The sequence below is a fragment of the Suricata suricatta genome, chromosome 17, assembly GCF_006229205.1.
Source record: "Suricata suricatta isolate VVHF042 chromosome 17, meerkat_22Aug2017_6uvM2_HiC, whole genome shotgun sequence".
Classification (NCBI taxonomy): Eukaryota; Metazoa; Chordata; class Mammalia; order Carnivora; family Herpestidae; genus Suricata; species Suricata suricatta.
The window spans coordinates 42,319,145-42,337,889 of NC_043716.1; the positions used below are offsets into that span (position 1 = coordinate 42,319,145).

Here is an 18,745-nt window from a genome sequence, read left to right on the forward strand (position 1 = left end):
CTAATTCATACGAGTTAGAAAGTGTGATTTCTTCTTGATCTTGCGATAAAGGTCTAGTTTCTGGTCACCTTATAAATTAAGCTTTTAAAAACTATTGGTCATACCAATAAGCAATGGCTCCCCAAAAGTAGTTTAACTTCTAGCCATAGCAATGCTTTATCAAATGTTTTGTTTACAAATACTTGTTTATGCTTAGGTCCATTTTCACTGCAGTAAAATCCTCTAATAACATAAAAGTACTGAATATTGTGTGTGTGTGCAATTTTAGTGTTTAACTACAATTACCTTTTTGAAGTGCAGTAACCCAAAATCTACAAGTTCAAATGAGAATATGGGTTGGAAGGTTAACTACGTCTTAAGATTAAAGGACATGTAAGATGTTGTAAATGCAGAACTTAAAGGGCTGTGAATGACATGGAGAGACATGGGTGGTTGTGAGGCTCCCCCAAAGTAACTTGACAGTCCTGAACACAACCAGTGGGCCTGTAGTAAGGGGTTATAATAACGCTCAGCAGCACAGACTATTAACAAATAGATTTTGTCTGGAACAAGAACTCCAACGGACTGACAGTGGCTGCCTTGAGCGCTAAATTCAGAAAAAGTCCAAGGATGATCATGGCTTACAAAATAAGTGTGCCGAGATCAAAGCAACAAAACCTAGAAATAGTTATAGATGTCTCTATGACATTTATTTACCATTCTTTACTTAGAGCCTTAATTAAAATATGTGATTGGGAATTATAAGGCCCATAATTTATTTTATAATCAGGAATAAAGTGAGCATTGACTCCAGTCACTCCTAAAATTAATATTGAGGAATCAATCATGTGCTAGTTATAGTACATCCATATGGTGGAATACTCATCACAGTTGTCAAAGAAAAAAAAAAGACATAGATTTCCAGAATACACTGTTAAGTGAAACAAAACAAAAAGAAGTTGTAAATTATATGGAAGCTTCTTCTTACAAACAGGCTAGGCTTAAAAAATTGAAAGGTCATTTCATATAAGTCCAAAATTATTAAGAGAGGTTTCAACTTGCATCTTCAAGATACATTTCCATCAAATAGGAAGGTGAGACTCTCAGCATGGATCCACTACACCGGTAAAGCCTGTGAGCCCAAGTTTAGGCCCTGGTGAGCCTAAGCCCGTAATAAAGCCCTTTGCTTTTGCAAAAAAAAAAAAAAAAAAAAAAAAAAAAAAAATATATATATATATATATATATACACACATATATATATGTATATGTATATATATAGGAAGGTGAATTCATCTTTCAATGCTTTCAAATCAGATAGACACCTCTTCTTCATGTTGACTTACAATGTAAATGAACAGACTTTTCCAAAATGGACCAGTAAAAGCTTGGCGAGGTGAGGGTTCTTAGCCTTGATAAACTCCAATTATCATCGATCATCGAGAACTGCTTAGAGGTTAAAGTACTGTTTCTGCCTTGTCACGAACTCTGATATTTTAAGTATTCAAAAGGCGTAGAATCTATGAAATCATCTATGATTTGTGACACATGCTTCATCCTGATTATCTTTTAAGTTTGTGTATTTGCTTATTTATTTCGAGAGCACATGCACAAAGGGAGGGGCAGTGAGAGAGGGAGAGAGATTCCCAAGCAGGCTCTTTGCTGTCAGCACAGAGCCCGACATGGAGCTTGATCCCATAAACTGTGAGATCATGACCTGAGTCAAAATCAAGAGTCAGATGGCCAAATGGCTGAGCCATCCAGGTGCCCCTTCAGTTCTGTTTTTAAAAAATATTTTTATTTACTTGTTAAAAGTAAGCTCTACACCCGACATGGGGCTTGAACTTACAATCCCCAAATCAAGAGTTGCATGCTCTACTGACTGAGCCAGCCAGGTGCCCCGATGATCTAAGTTCTTAAATCAATGAAAGGCAATATAGCACATGCATTACCACTGACTTCAGAGTCAAACTGCTTGGGTTCATATTCCAGCACCACCACTTATTAGCTTCCTAACTTAGGGCAAGTTAACTTCTCTGTTCCTCAATTTTTTTCATCTGTAAAATAAGGACATAGAGATACTGATCTCTAAGGACTGCTATTAGGATTAAATGAGTTAGTATATATAGTACTTAGGATAGTGCCTGACGCACAGTAAGACCTATATGTGCTATTATTAAATTATTGTTGGCTTTCTCCTAAATTTACAATACCTGAATAGTCAGTTGATAGTAATATGGGTTACACAATACATGATACTGAGCCACAAGGTCAAATAATTCCATTTCATCACTAACTTTTCTTTTGCTAAAGGATTTCAAGTGCCTGGGTGCTATGCTTTTCATATGCAGAGTGATTCATTCCATCCTTGAGAGTCATTTCTTTTGTTGAACACCTCATCCATATACACAACTTCAGTATTTTAATACTATTTCCAGTTTTTATTTTCTCTACATTTGTTTACATCCTAAATTTCAATATTACCTGGTTTTATATTTGTTGTATATGATAGAATTAATAATGTTTTAAAATACTTTGAAACCATGCTTAGAGTAAACAGACCACAGGTAACGAAATTTTTAAAAGGCTCCTTAGGGTTTGACGGTGGAAAGTGACCATCCATAAGGAGAAAGCAGATGCCCAGATCACAAAGGGTTTGGCAAGCTATCTAAAGATTTAGGGATAAACTCTTATAGCAACTACATGTCTCTGAAGCATTTTAAGAAGGAAAGTAAAGAGAATGGATTGATTTGGGAAGGGGAAAGCAAGAGTAGATATGGGAAAACCAATTAGGAAGCTTTTTTAGTTAAGAGGTTCTACTGTCTTAGATTAGTGTGGGAACATTAGGAATCCAGGTTTACACGCACTGAGTTTGATGTGTGTGATGTCTGTGTGAAATGGCTAAGTTAATGCAATGAAACATTGGAGTCTTGAATTAAAAAAAGGTTCATAGGGAGACCAGAGTCTTAATCACTAACACATTAAAAAAAATTAAAACTATGACAATTAAACAGTATCATCTTTTTTACTAGCAAGAATTTAACTTTGACAGTAAAAGGTGAGGCCAATGGGCCAGACATCCTTCTGGCACCCTCCCCACTTTCCCATATAACAAACTGACTGAAATTTTTAGCTACTAGATATATGTATTAAATTTTCCAATAATGGCCTAAAAATGAAACATTATGCCCTATCATTAGTAGTACTCTGGATATTTCCCCTCAATGATGCCCTTAACATAACCTGGTAAACATTTTTTTTTTAATGTTGCCATTTGTAGTCACTCATTTCTGTGATTTTGGCTCTTAATATCATAGCTAAGACAGAGGAGAGAAGCAGATGCTGAGCCTTTTACTCTGGTTCACTTCTCTTCAACTGAGCCCAATTTACTGAAACTGATATACCCAGTGCAATTTCCACATCTGGGCCCACTGATTGTTACGACAGGTAGAACACTGGTGAACAATTTTATGGTAACTTAAAATATATTCATATTTAAAAATCAACATTTTGTAGTGTGGGATGCAAACTCTACATCAAGACAGAACACTAGATTTCAAGCAACTGTGAGCTTTCCACTTGGACCTTCAGAATAACTTAGGGAATACGTGTTGACACAATGTCTTCAGCTACTTCGTTTTCCTTGCTTTTCACCAGTTACAACCGCCCGTCCCATGCCGTCTCACAGATGGCAATTTTTAATCTTTCCCCAGAAGGCCTGGGTACTTCCTTATAAAATATAATGCACACAAAACTTACATCTGGTTAATCTTCTGAACATAAATAAATCATCTGTTCAAGGACCCATCATATTTATTGTATTAATGTATTCTTTGTCCATATAATCTAAGACTATTTCTATTTGTTCCTAACCACTCATTTCTATTTATTCTCAATAGCTAGATACATATAATTGTAATTAAAAACCTTAGAATTTGCAGCACTACATGCTATCTATTACGACCAAGGGAAAAGCTGAATCTATATTCTGTCCAATAGTTAATCAATTGGCAATGGAGAAAGCCTTTGATCAAGGAGTTCAGATATGCCAGTGGGAAGGAAAAATAGGTGCAGAAGGAGATATGGAAGGAGGTGATTGTGAAATCAATTTAGTGCATATCAACCTTCATTAAAACAACAACAAACACACAAAAAGAAAATAACAAAGTACATCATATGTAAGAAGAATAAAAAAAAATCTGAAAAGCTACCATAATAGAATATGCTAGGGGGGAGGAACTTGTAGAGGACTTCCTTATGTGCCAAAACCACAGTAGATTATTATAGTTAGGGCTGAAAAGTATCCTGTTAAATAGATATCTCTCGTCCTAAGTTAAAGATGAGGAAAATTAGGCTCAGAGTAGCTTCTTTCCTAAGATCAAATGGCTAATGTACATTGGAGCTGACACTCTACACCACTTTGCTGACACTATAGTCTTAGGTGAGCTAACCATGCAATTCTTAGGAGAAAGGCAAATGGGTGACAAAGAACTAGTGAAACTGAGAAATTATTTCAAGAATCTGGTTTTCCAAGGGTCCTATCCATCTACTTCTTTAGACTCATGCCCTATAGTGTGTCCTTCTCTAAGACACAGGAGCTACCACTAGTGGCACAGGACACCACTGAGCAAAAGGACAAACAGGTTACACCTAACATACCGATTCTGACCAACTAATGTTGTCAGCCAACAACACTGTTACTAAGAATTGTGAAGTTGGTTCAACAGCAACAAGTAGTATGATAGATTAGTGATGTCTATTATGAGTCAGAGTGGCATGTATTTGCTACCCTTTAAAGTAGAATCAGAAAGATTCCTGTGAACACTGGTCTCCATTTCTTCATTTCTAAAATGGCAATAGTAACACCTATTTTGTAGGATTATTGAAAACTCAATAAGAAATTAATATTAAATATTTATTAGAGTACCTAGTACATAGTAAGAAATCAATAATGTTCTGTAGAAGTTATTGCTGTCATTATTGAAGTAGGATAGTATCTGCTCCTGTAAAATTTTCTCTCATCAAAATTAGAGTTAAACAGAGTGGTTAGGTTCAACAGTGAACCCCTGAACAATGAGGGGGTTAGGGGTACCTAAGCTGCAGAGTCAAAAATCTTCAAGTAGTTTTTGACTCCCCCAAAACTTAACTACTAAGGGCCTACTGTTGGGGCACATGGGTGGCACAGCTGGTTAAGCGTCACTTTTGATCTTGGCTCAGGTCATGATCACCAGGGTTCATAAGTTCAAGCCCCAAAATGGTGCTCCGATCTGTCAGTGTGGTGCCTGCTTGGGACTCTCTCCCCTTCTCTCGTTGCCCCTCCCCTGTTCATGTTCTCTCTCTCTCTCTCAAAATGCTATTAAGAATATCATGAGGGGGGCACCTGGGTAGCTCAGTTGGTTAAGTGTCTAACTTCAGCTCAGGTCATGATCTCACAGTTTGTGAGTCTGAGCCCCGCATCAGGCTCAAGCTTGTTCCAAATTCCATATATTCCTCTCTCTTTCTGCCCCTCCCCTACTCTCTCTCTCTCTCTCTCTCTCTCAAAAATAAACAGACATTAAAAAAATAATAAAAAGAAAATAAGGAAGAGAAAATACATTTAACTATTTGTATTAAAAAAATCTGCATACAGGAGACCCACACAGTTCCAGTCTGTGTTGTTCAAGGGTCAGCTGTATGTTGAGAGAAACTAACACTTACTGAGCAACTTTCCAGATGTCAAGCACTGTATCAAACACAGAAAGTGGATTAAATAGCTTCATGTAGATTCATCTGGAATCATGCCCCAATTCTATGGGAAAACTTATTAATTTGAAACCACTAATACACAATCTTTTATCATCTAACTATAATAAACTAGAAACTGCCAATCCTTCAATAAGCAAATACAAACAAGAAAGTGTAAGAGAGCAAAACATAAGGGTTACGTAGGTATCAATGAAAATATGTCAGTAGGTTATGCATGATACACTTTGTTTTTTAAAAATTGAGTAGGGTAGGGCAATCTATTGCATTATTTCTAAGCCTCTCATCTTCTAAATCCTTTCACTGGAGCCTCGGACTCCTGTTTCACACACAGATCCTCCCCACTTTCCTTACTGAATTTCCCATCTCCCTTGAAGGGCCTGACAGCACTCTCAAAGGGATGCTATTTCCCCCGTATCCTACCTTCATCAGAGTCAAGGTAAGGTTTCCTCTTTCTTCTTAAAACTATTTCCAAGCATTACTCTTTGCCTGTTTGTGAAACTCCCTGCTCCTGAGCTCATACCTGCTCCTCGTAACTCTCAGCTCCTAATGCAGGACATTCGGCCTCGTTAACGGAAAAATTCTGCACCTGGTTCATGGTCTTCTGCTCCCATGTTATTCCCCCACATCTCCCAATTCAATCTCATCTGGGTTTCCAGCACTTCTCTGTATCTTAGTCCTCAGTCTGCTTCTGTGTTAACTTTCCTATAGTTTACATTTAGTTTACATTTCCATTTTGTCTATATTTTTAATGTTCTTATTCCTTGTCCTTTCTTGTGACACATGCCTGGCAAATCCCTAATATCTACCTTCTTACACTTGCAGTTAGGCTATTAAGCATTTGATACTAGAGTAAAATCATACAACTGATCAGAAAGGTTCCACTAGCAATTCACACAAAAATGTACAAATTATGCAAAAATAAAGCTCATTTACAACCCCCCAAAAAATGAAACTCTTGGCAAGTAATCCAATGGGAACTTACACAAAAAGTACAAAACTGAATTAAGCAAACAAACACCCGAGTAAAAAGAAGGCAGTACTACTTCTGGTTGGGAAGGCTATCTACAGTAAGTTAGAGAATTCTATGTTTACAGGTCAGCACTGATCAAAATCTTTGTGAAATTTCAAAGTAATAATAAAGTACATATAGAAAACTAAAAGATTAAAGGTGAAAGACTTCTTATCAAAGAATGAATTGGAAAGAAAAAAATGATGGGAGATAGGCCTCATGATATATTAAAATATAAGATAAAGTGTTAATTAAAAATGGTATGGGGGTGCCTGGTGGCTCTGTGGATTGAGTGACAGATTCCTGATTTTGGCTCAGGTCATGGTCCTAGGATTGTGGGATCGAGCTGTATGTCGGGCTCCATGCTGAGTGTGGAACCTGCTTGAGATCCTCTCTCTCTATCTCCCTCTCCCCAACCAGGTCCCCTCTCTCCCCAATTTGCACGCTCTTGCTCTTAAAAAGAAAAAAAGTATGATACTAGATTAAAAATAGAAAATTAACTAATGGAAGAGAGGAGAAATTCTAGAGGCAAAACAAAGCTTTTATTTTAAGTTTATTTATTTATTTTGAGAGAAGAGCAGAGCAAGCACAGGCAAGGAAGGGGCAGAGAGAGAGGGAGAAAGTCCCAAGCAGGCTGCACGTTGTTGTGGAGCCTGACATGGGGCATGACCCCACAAACCGAGAGATCATGACCTGAGTCGAAACCAAGAGTCTGATGCTTAACTGATTGGCCACCCAGGTGCCCCAGAACATTTTTAAAAAATTTAATATATGTTTTTTTTTTTTTTTTTGAGAGACAGAGACAGTGCGAACAGGGGAGGATCAGAGAGAGAGGGAGACACAGAATCTGAAGCAGGCTCCAGGCTCTGAGCTGTCAGCACAGAGCGTGACGCAGGGCTGGAACCCATGCACCATGAGATCATGACCTGAGCCAAAACCAGACGCTTAACCGACTGAGCCACCCGAGGCGCCCCTAAAAAATTTAATATAAAACCAAGTAAAACACCATGTGGGAGGGAATAAAGCATTGTTTAATGTGTAATATTGAATAAATTAAATAATAACACCCTGATAAATTCTTTCAATTTTTTTCACCACCACTAACATATTAATTAGTTGTAGAAATATGACTTTTCCAGCTATGAAGCAATAGAAAAAAGGATAAATGATAAAGCAGATGAGCTCAACTACATAAAAATTTTAAATATCAAGATAATAAAAAACCAACAGAATTAAGATTAAAAAGCAACAATCTGGGGGCAAATATTCAATAAAAACATAGCTCACAGCACTAGGAATAGATTTAAAACAAACACTTGAGAAAACACCCAGAATCCCTTGTAGTTATAAAAATGCAAGACAAGATATCTCATAATTCTTAAGTAAGCAAAAATACATTAAACTGATCAAATCTGATACTGAGAGGATTATGAAGGGAGTCTTATGCTGCTGGTCACACCCCAGATTATTACACCTCTCTCTGCTGTGTTATCAACTGGGGAAGAAGTAATTTGTTGTAGAATTGACCACACTGTTTGACTTGCAGATTCCATTCTAGAATATATAACCCAAAAATGACCTAAAAGAAAAAAACAAGCTATACCTAATTATATTAGCATCTTAGAAAGAGAATTATAAGAATTAATGACAGAAACAAGCATACATTACCAGCACCTGTTTCCTAACATTTGTTACCATGCCAGAAAGCTGTGCCAAGTGCTTTAACACATTATCTCGTTTCATTCTTCAGTGTTAACAAGCGATTATCATTATCTTTATTTTATAGATGAGAAACCTAAAATACTCAGACTCTGAGTGACTTGCCCAAGGTATACAACTGCATATTTAAGTGACAGGGTTAGGGGTTGTACCAAAGCTAGAGACTAAATTTATGCTCTTAGCCACAGAATATAGACTCTTAACAGAAAACCTAGGAAAAAATATCTAAAGATTGGAAAATGATTAAGTAAACCATAGTGTAAAACCTAAAACAACTCTACGGTTATTAAAAGTAACACATAAGGAAGCTAACAGATACAGGGAAAAGTTTTTATGAACTAGTGTCAATCATAAAGAAAAAACAAAAGCAATCCCCAGAATCTTGTTATATTTAAGTCATAGGAAAGGACAGAATCCCATTTATTTTATTCCTTTACTGTTTTATAGAAATGAACAGATTACAAACCTTCTGCATACAGTCGTTCTGCAAGGAAAACGGCATCTCGGTAAGCATAGTGGTTGAGTGCTTGCCATATAGCAGCCTGAAAGTAGAAGGAAAAGGACATAAATATACAAATATACAGTTTCAAAGTAACGCGTGGTGGAGCCTGAAATATTGTAATCAAATCAACGACCCTACTTTAAGTAATAAGATAAACTTCAATGTCCAGAGCGCAGACTCCAGAGCATGTTAGACAAGGCTCTTCACAGTGCAGCACCTAACATACCTGAATTTACTCACTCAATTCTCCAGGGACATTTAGGCCTCTGTGCCTTTTTGTTCTTCCTCTTCCCCCACAGAGGAATGTGGGCTCCCTCATGTACCTCCCTTTACAAATTGCTTATCCCTAAAGACCCAACTTAATTAACATCTACTTCATGAAGGTTTCCTGGCTGATTCCTAGCCATTTTTTTGGGGGGGGGGGTAAATATCTCTCTTCTGGTGAAGCACTTGTATTTTGGTACAGTTGCTTGTTTACAGGTTGCCCACCCCATAAACTACACTGCTCTAATCTTCAAATGGGAGCTTAAACAAATTTTCATGATATGCATGAAATGTATGTCATCCTCCATAAAAACTTCCCCATCTATTTTTTTTCTTAAAAATATATTTTTTTAATTTTTTATTTGAGCAAGAGAGCTGTGGAGAGGGGCACAAGGAGAGAGAGGAGAAAGAGAACTCCAAACAGGCTCCTGGCTCAGCGCAGAGCCTCACACAGACTCGTGAGATCATGACTTGAGATGAAATCAAGAGTCAGCCACTTAACTGACTGAACCACCAGGTGCCCCTCCACCTGTTACCTTTAAAGTCACCCTATTCTCACCCACTCAAGGAAGCATATTGGGATACAAATGAGTAAGCTATTATAGGAATAACCTTTAATCTATTTGAATTATATTTTTCTTTTTCTAGAGTTAAAAAACATAGCTATAAAGTATATAACAGATAGAATGACATTTTAACTCAGAGTAAACAAAAACACTTAGACCCATGTACTCACTATCTAGCTCAAGATATAAATTACCAATATATTTGAAGCCCTCTCCCACAAGTGCTCATCAGTCACATAACCTCTCTGAAACTACCATGCTGAATTTTGTTAATCTTCAGGTTTTCTTTACAATTTTTATACATTTGTATGTATATATCATCCTTAGGCAATGCAACACTTAATTTTCCCTGTTTTTGAATTTTAAATAAATATAATCATTGTATATATTCTGCTATGCTTTGAAATCCAGTATTATATTTAAAAACTTCACTCTCAATGTGTAGCTGGAATTCATTCATTTTGATTGCAGAATAAATAATTCATTATACAAATATACCAAAAATGCATTTTATCTATTTATAGCATATGAACATTTGGGTAATTTCTAGTCCCTCCCCCCCCCCCCCCCGTTATAATAATGCTGCAAAGAACATTCTTATATTTATCTCTTAGGGTACCTATTTAAGACTCTCTCCAAATTGGGATATATACTTAAGAATGAAATTATGGGGTTGTTGAGTTCATGCTCATTCACAGGTTCAACTTTACTAGGTAATGCAAATCATTGTCAAATTATGGGTTTAATTTATACTCCTACCAAAGACATTGGACTACTCATCATTCCACATCCTTGTCTACACTATGTACTGTCAAAAGTTTTTTTTGTTTATTGACTAATTGAGTGTAATCTCTACCCCCAATGTGGGGCTCGAACTCATGACCTTGACATCAAGTCACATGCTCTACTAACTGGGCCAGCCAAGTGCTCCCAATTTTTTATTTTTACCAGTCTGACAGATGTAAAATGCTTATCTAGTGCATTCAATGAGCATTTCTCTGGATATTAAAATGACTTCAATGTGTTCAATGGTAATTTATTTCATGTTTATTGGTCTTTTGGCAAATGCCAGTTCATGTGTCATTCAGTTTTAGATGATTTACCTTTTCTTACCCAGCATTTTCAGGAGCACTACACCAGATAGGTTTTTTAAGTTTTAGTGTGTCATATAACACTAATTTTCATCTGTTATATAAATTATGTAAGTTATGTGTTTATATATGTTTATGTTTTGGCTAGCATTTTCAGAAACAAAACCACAGGAATTTCTTTTAATCTTCTGGGTTTCTTTTTAACTTTTGGTCTGTCATAAGATATAAAAGTCACCAATTAATTTTTTAAAAAGTCATAAACTTACAAATTGAGATATCTTACAAGTGATCGTGTCTATTTTTAGCATCATGACCATAATTTGTTGGATAGCTTAATATAGTTACAATAAAACCAGTAAGATGGGATTACCTAATAAAGACCATTAGTGAACACTGTAACAGTAAGGTTAGATTACAATTGATTAATATGCCTTGCATACAGTAACAGCACAAATATCTGAATGAAAAAGCAAATGTTAAATAACAGTTCTATGAGTATTATTAATTATAATTTTTTATATTGAAAGTCCTGTCCTAGAAGCAGTTGATGACTTACTTAGCCCAAGGGTGTAGTTTTCTATTTCCTCAAGCAAAAAAATGGTAAGTGAACTTCATTTGTTGTTTCTTGAGCCTCTTGTTTAAGCTTACTTTCTATATAGTCTCAGGACTGTCTAATCTGACCATTTCTATACAGATGCAAGGGAAAGTAAAAAGGTGGAAATTTAAATTTAATTTTGAATAATCTATACTATCACAGGCCACACTGTTTCCCTCTAATGTTACTATTCTTAATCCAGTCATTTCCTACCACTTCAAGAACTGTCTAAAACTCCTATTCAAAGTGTGGTCCTTAGAGCAACAACATGAGTATCTTCTGGGAGTTTTCTGGAAGTGTGGAATCTCAGACCCAATCCTAGACCTCCTAAATCAGAATCAGCGTTTTAACAAGATCCCCAGGTGATTTATATGCATATTAAAAAGTCTGAAAAGGACTGATCTAAAAAAGACTTATTCTAATTAAAAACATCACTGCTCAGCAGATTCCCCAAAGCCAAAGAGGTTGTCTCATCTAAATTTAATTCAAGATGTTATGAATAAAATACTTTTGAATCCTCCAGGCCATGTCCCTTAGCTTTAAAAGAAAGGCTTGAATTACTCAAGTTCCAAAGCCTCTTGTTTGTAGGTCTTCATGTTCCTTCTTGACCCTAATCCATTTCTTATACCTAATAAAACAGCCTACATATTGATGGAAATGAATCACAATACCATCTCCTTTCATAATCCACCCAAATTAGTTGGGCTACAAAGAAATCTCCCTTTGGTCTAAAATGACCATCTTTTGGGGCGCCTGGGTGGCTCAGTCGGTTAAGCCTCTGACTTCGGCTCAGGTCAGATCTCATGTTCATGGGTTCAAGCCCCACGTCAGGCTCTGTGCTGACAGCTAGTTCAGAGCCTGGAGCCTGCTTCTGGTTCTGTGTCTCCTTCTCTCTCTGCCTCCCCTCCCCATGCTCTGTCTCTCTCTGTATCAAAAATAAATAAAAAACATTAAAAAAAATAAATAAAAATAAAAAAAATAAAATGACCATCTCACTCTCCCTCAAATCTTTTCAAAAGTAGTTGACATAACCTATAGGATTCCAAGAGTATACATAAAAAAAAAAAAGGGGGAAATCCTAGAATTTTCAGACACTTACAAACTCCATACTGAAGAGAATTTGCTGTCCCAAAGCCTGATTGATCACCCCTACTCATAATTTCCAGGAGACAAAGGGGTTCATGCAACTGTAATTTTGTCACACTTCAGTTCTGTCAGCTGCCATAATATGCTTGTTTCCATATGAATTAATCCCATAATGCCCCTCAATCTCATAGAAAGGAATACTTAAAAACTGAAATATCAAACTACACTAAAACTCATTAGCAATTGGAGGATCCTCTCTATTACTTGGGAAATAAAATAGATGGGAAGAGAAAAGAGAAGGCCATGAATACCAATAGGATCTGCTAAGAAGAACCGTTAGATCACTGTTATGATTCTTCCCCAATTAAAGCCACCTAAATAAAAAAGATACCAAAGACAAGCTGTGCTGAAACAGCTGGAACCCCCAATAAAAGTGTTCCATATTGCTGCTAATAATTCTTCCATGTACCATTAACCAAGGCTCTGAGGTTCCTACTCCTTATTATTCCTAGACTTTACTCCTGATAACATTTGCCTGTGACGGATAGCAACAACATCCTCAGCTATTTAGAGTATAAAGGTATACTATGACTGTGTGAGGAAACTGTCTTTTACTGATTCCAGCATGACTGACCATGACTGAAAACCAATGGTGGGGGTGGCGGGGGGCGGCGGGGAAGGCAGTGGTGTCTTCTTTAACTTTTCTGAACCGAGAGTTCTAGTACTCACTTATTCAATATTTACTAAGTACCTATTATGTGCCAGACACTGTAGCCTCTATCTACAGTAATTAACAAATCATTTCTGTTCTCATGGAGTACCTCTCAGTGCTACTCCTGCCTCGATCAGTGGCTACCAACCCTTGACAATGCTCTACCTCGAATCTATTGCATCACAATCCCTGGAAGCTGGGACTGAGTTTGGGGATCTTTACTGTTAAACCTTTTCACTGGTAAGCTTTCAGGGCTCAGAATCATTCTACTTTTCTAGATAAGTAGTTCTCCTTCCTTTTACAGCACCCTCTTTTGTAAAAACTTACAAAAGCTATGGACCTCCTTTCCAGAAAAAAAACACATGTACATATATACACAGAAAACCTGTGTACAATGTTAGGGGTTCACAGATATCCTGGCTCATTAAGTATCACTGGTCCAGCTGATGAGAGACCGTATTAGAGTCTGATACATAATAGGTTTCAATAAATAGTTGTAGAATTGAATTTAGATACCTTAAGGAGGAGAAGAAAAGACAAGTTACTGAGCTAGAAAGGTATTTTCCTCTGCACACATGAGATACGACAGTCCCAGGGCCCTCCAGGGGCACCACTGCCACCAGAAGTAGGAGAGGGGCTCCTCATAGTTTGAAATGCAAAACACCTTTACCACATGAGGTCATGGATGTTGGGTTGAGTGCAGATGAAATAATGAATGTATTGGTAAGTCAATGTGGGTACATTATAGATTTAAGCAGTTCGAATGGGTTGGTTTAGTGTCTTACCATCATTTACAGAACTGCACCTAAAGAACGGTATCTAGAATCTTTCCCTTCTTTTGTAGTCCCATTCTGTTAACAATCTTCTTTCCTTTAAACTCAGCCTCCTACGTGGTCTTCCTGCCTGTAAACCATAGGTAATCCATCCTGTCCCAGGGTTATATTCTTCAAACATAAATATCATCACTGCTAAACAGAAGATGATAGCTCTCGAGAGGCCTGGGTTCAAATCCATGTTCCACGGCTTATTAGTTCTGTGTCTTGGGCAAGTAACAATGTCTCAAGTCTCTTGTTTTAAAACATAAGAGTCCATAATGATTAATATGTACATAAGGTTACATAAAATAACATAATGGTTCCTAGTAATGCCTAATAATTACTCAATAAATTTTAGCTGTACCATCATCATCGTCATCATCGTCGTCATCATCATCATCATGTCTTTCTTCCTATTCAAAACTTTCTAATGTGGTATTTTTTTTTTAATATAAGCTATCTCTATACCCAACATGGGGTTCAAACTCACGACCCTAGGATCAAGAGCTGCATGTTCTACTGACTGAGCCAGCCAGGCGCTCCTGTGCTTGTTTCCATTTTTTTAATTTTAATTTTTATTTTTGAGAGAGAGAGAAAGCATGAGCAGTGGAGGGTCAGACAGAGAGGGAGATACAGAATCAGAAGCAGGCTGTCAGCACAGAGCCCAACGTGGGGCTTGAACTCACGAACCGTGAGATCATGACTTGAGCCAAAGGTGGACGCTTAACCAACTAAGCCACCCAGGTGCCCCGGTTTTTTTTGTTTTTTTTTTTTTTAAATCAAACAAGTAGACGGTGAACCTTAAAACAAAAATGCGTGGTGCTGGCAAGGAATGAACATTAAGAACAGTTTTTAAATATGCTACAGACTCTGTGCTATCTGGCCTACATCTCCTCTATACCATGACATAGAAAAGACATACATAAAAGGTAATGTGACAAACTATGAGTGTTTTCCTCAGAGAACCTCAACATTTGCACTGTGGAATAACTCAAAAACGTCATTAAAGTATATGTTTAATACAATCTCCAGCTCCAACCCATGGCCAATGAACCCTAACCCTAACCCTCTTACACAAATCAAGATGCCCAAGTCGCTTCTCTGACCTTCAGTTTTAATCATCTGTAAAACAAGCATAAAAACACCACCGTTGAGATAAATCTAGCACAGTACTTGGTTGAATTCTCAACCTCCATAAGAACTTATCTGTCCTCTGCTGTTCTACTAGACCACCCCACGACCTAGGGCTCTGGAACCATGTATACAGGTATCTGTCAAAATGATACTCATTTAAATTAGGCAAGTGCAGTGATGATGAAAGGAAGAAACTCAATGAAGAGAGGGAGAGAGAATCTCCAGGAGGCTCCATGCCCACCACGCGTGGAGCTGATACGAGGGGCCTGATCCTATGATGACCCTGAGATCATGACCTCAGCCGACATCAAGAGCCAGACACTCAACTGACGGAGCCACCTAGGTGTCCCCCACCTCCTGACTATTTTTAATAGTAATCCACCCAGGGAGGGTGGAAGAGTTCGTGCTTACCTTTCCAATTCCTCTTGTATCATGTTCTCTTATGCTCTCTGTGTTAAAGGACAATGGCCTTCTTGCAACCCCTCAAACTACCATGTTATCTGCCACAGGCCCTTTAAACATACACATAGTTCACTTTACCTGGCACATTACTCTTTTCCTCCAAACTATGCAAATTTGAGTCATTCTTTGGACTTCTTTCTCAGGGAACACTTTTTTGGAGACCTCTGATGGGTCAGGCATTCTTAATACACACTGTAACAGCACTAAGTATATTCCCTTTGTAATACTTCATTTTACATTTATTTAGGAGACTAAGTAATGTCTTCCTCACTATAATACAAACTGCAGAAAGGTAGGGATTACATCTGGTTTTGCTCATTATTAGATTCGCAGCATCTATTATGTACTTTTTAAGCAAGTGCTCAACTAATGGATGTTGAATGAATAAACAACTAATCTTTGATTTTTTTTTTTTTTTTAAGATTTTTGAGAGAGATAGAGTGTGAGTAGGGGAGGAGCAGGCACACACACACACAGAATCTGAAGCAGGCTCCAGGATCTGAGATGTCAGCACAGATCTGATGTGGGGCTCGAACCCATGAACTGTGAGATCATGACCTGAACCAAAGTCAGATGATTAACCAACTGAACCACCCAGGCGCCCCTGATCTTTGATTTCTGCCAGTCCTACCACTGTCAGTATCTTATGTTAGTCTTAGCTTCAAGTTTCTCTGTATTCGTATACAGCTGACCCTTGAACAGCATGGATTTGAAGTTTATGGGTCCACTTACATGTGATTTTTCTCAATAAATACAATGCACTACTGTAAATGTATCTTCTCTTCCTTATGATTTTCTTAGTAACATCTTTTTCTCTAGCTTACTTATAAGAACACAGTATATAATACATATACAAAATATGTGTTAATCAATGGTTTATGTTACTGGCAAGGCTTCTAGACAACAGTAGGCAAATAGTGGTTAAGTTTTTGAGAAGTCAAAAGTTATACTCGGATTTTCAACTGTATAGGGGTCAGTGCCCCTAACTTCTGCCTTGTTCGAGGGCCAAGAAGGGTTAATAATCGTTGAAAGTCTCTATTGAAAGAAACTCTGTGGCACACAGAATTATTGTTTTGTGATACAATCACCACCTAATTACTGTTTTACAAAATATGGGGATTTCCTAAGAACCTACCTGTTTAATTTTGTTATAAATGAAAGAACATGGTGAGTAGAAACAACATACTCAGGATTTAATTTTGGAGGCATGTATTCAAATTTGTGTGTCAGCTCTTTGGCGAGTGTGACTTTGGGGGAATTCTTTAACTCTTCTCAGCCTCAATTTCCTTGTTTGGAAAATGGAGCTCTATTTCTTGAACTTGTGTGGATTAAGTGACATTATATATATATATAAAATGGTCCTGGTATACTGACTAGCACAGAGTAGACACTAAAAATCTTCTCTTTTCCTGTTTTCTAATACAAACAAATTCAATAAAGACAATTCCATTATAACATCTCCCAGGATATCTGCCACAATTGCTTATTTTGTTAACATATAAGCCACAAAAGACCCAAATGATTCACCAGCTAACTTGGTACTACTGATCACCAGGAAAATTTGACATATATATACTATGACCATAAAGTCCTAGAACTTTGCATTTTTTTCTTTTTAAAATTAAAGAAATGAAAAGGAAAAAAGATATCATAATCAAGGGCTCTATCCATTTCTGATATAAAAATCAAGCTTTGCTCAGGAGAACATCACTCTTTTATTACCAAGTTAAAAAAAATTTTTTAATGTTTTATTTATTTTTGAGAGAGTGAGCGAATGAGACAGTGTGAGTAGGGGAGGGACAGAGAGAGAGCAAGTGAGATGCAGAATCCAAAGACAGGCTCCAGGTTCTGAGCTAGCTGTCAGCACAGAGCCCAACACGAGACTCAAACTCATGAACAATGAGATCATGACCTGAGCCGAAGTTGGATGCTTTAACTGACTGAGCCATCCAAGTACCCCTATTACCAATTCCTGAGAGGCTCAGAAAGTGATAGTAAAGGCCCAGCTCAAACTCCCCTATGCCCCAGAACTTGCCACCTGGAGAATCCCACATACAGCTCCTACCACCACTTTGCTCAAGTACCGCTAAGTTCCTCAGGGATGGGGAGGAACTTAGAAAGGAACAGGGGGAAAAACAGGCTATCTTCTAAGACACTACAGATTGGCAGCTATGAAGACCAGGACAGGCCCAACTGCTGGTGTGGACCTGCCCCTGAAAGAATTTCAGTGCATCATCTCAGAACTTCGACAAATTAAAGCCAGACAAGTGAATGCTGCTAACAGGGAGACAAACAGCAACACCACACCCATCCTCAAAAAAAAAAAAAAAAAAAAAAAAGAAAGAAAAAAAAATGTTTGAAAGAGATTTCCTACCGATTAAATGAATGGGTTAGTCTTAGGTTGCTTTCATTTAAAAGATGAATCAAAATTCGTCCTTTGTTCAAAATGGAAAATTCCTTCCTTGCCTGTTTGTTCTTAAACATGTAATATGATTTAAAATATAAATAAAACGGGGCGCCTGGATGGCTCAGTCGGTTAAGCGTCCGGCTTCGGCTCAGGTCATGATCTCATGGTTCGTGGGTTCAAGCCCCGCATCGGGCTCTGTGTTGACAGCTAGCTGAGAGCCTGGAGCCTGTTTCAGATTCTGTGTCTCCCTCTCTCTCTGACCCTCCCCTGCTCTCGCTGTCTCTCTCTAAAAACAAAAACAAAAACCAAAACCCAACCAACATAAAATATAAATAAACCTCTGTAATTGTACAACTGATTCAGACCTAAATGTGACCATATAAATTATTTTTACTGTTTTTGTCAAAAGAAGATAGTTGCCCTTTTTTTTGAATCATAAAAGAAACGGATAATATAAGGAGGTATAATAGAAAAAAATCACTGTGGAATTTTCCTGTTATACATAATAGTCTAATTTTTTAGGACTCTCATTTAGTTCAGGTCCATATCAGACGTTTTCCATCTGGGTGATTTTGTCCCCCAAGGGATATTTAGCAATGCCTGGTGGGGGGCGTTTTTGGTTGTCACAAACAGAGTGGGTACCTAGTGGGTAGAGGCCAGG

At 37.5% G+C, this 18,745-nt stretch overlaps 1 protein-coding gene across 6 annotated transcripts in view; it reads right to left on the reverse strand.

The window, feature by feature from the left end:
* The window catches only part of CDC27 (cell division cycle 27), a 70,251-nt gene that overhangs the window by 46,187 nt on the left and 5,319 nt on the right, over positions 1–18,745 (reverse strand). For all 6 annotated transcript variants that reach the window (XM_029927394.1, XM_029927391.1, XM_029927390.1 and 3 more), the window contains exon 2: positions 8,917–8,992. In XM_029927394.1, coding sequence (XP_029783254.1) covers positions 8,917–8,984 — 68 coding nt within the window. In that variant the 5' untranslated portion in view covers positions 8,985–8,992. The remainder of the gene's footprint in view (positions 1–8,916; positions 8,993–18,745) is intronic.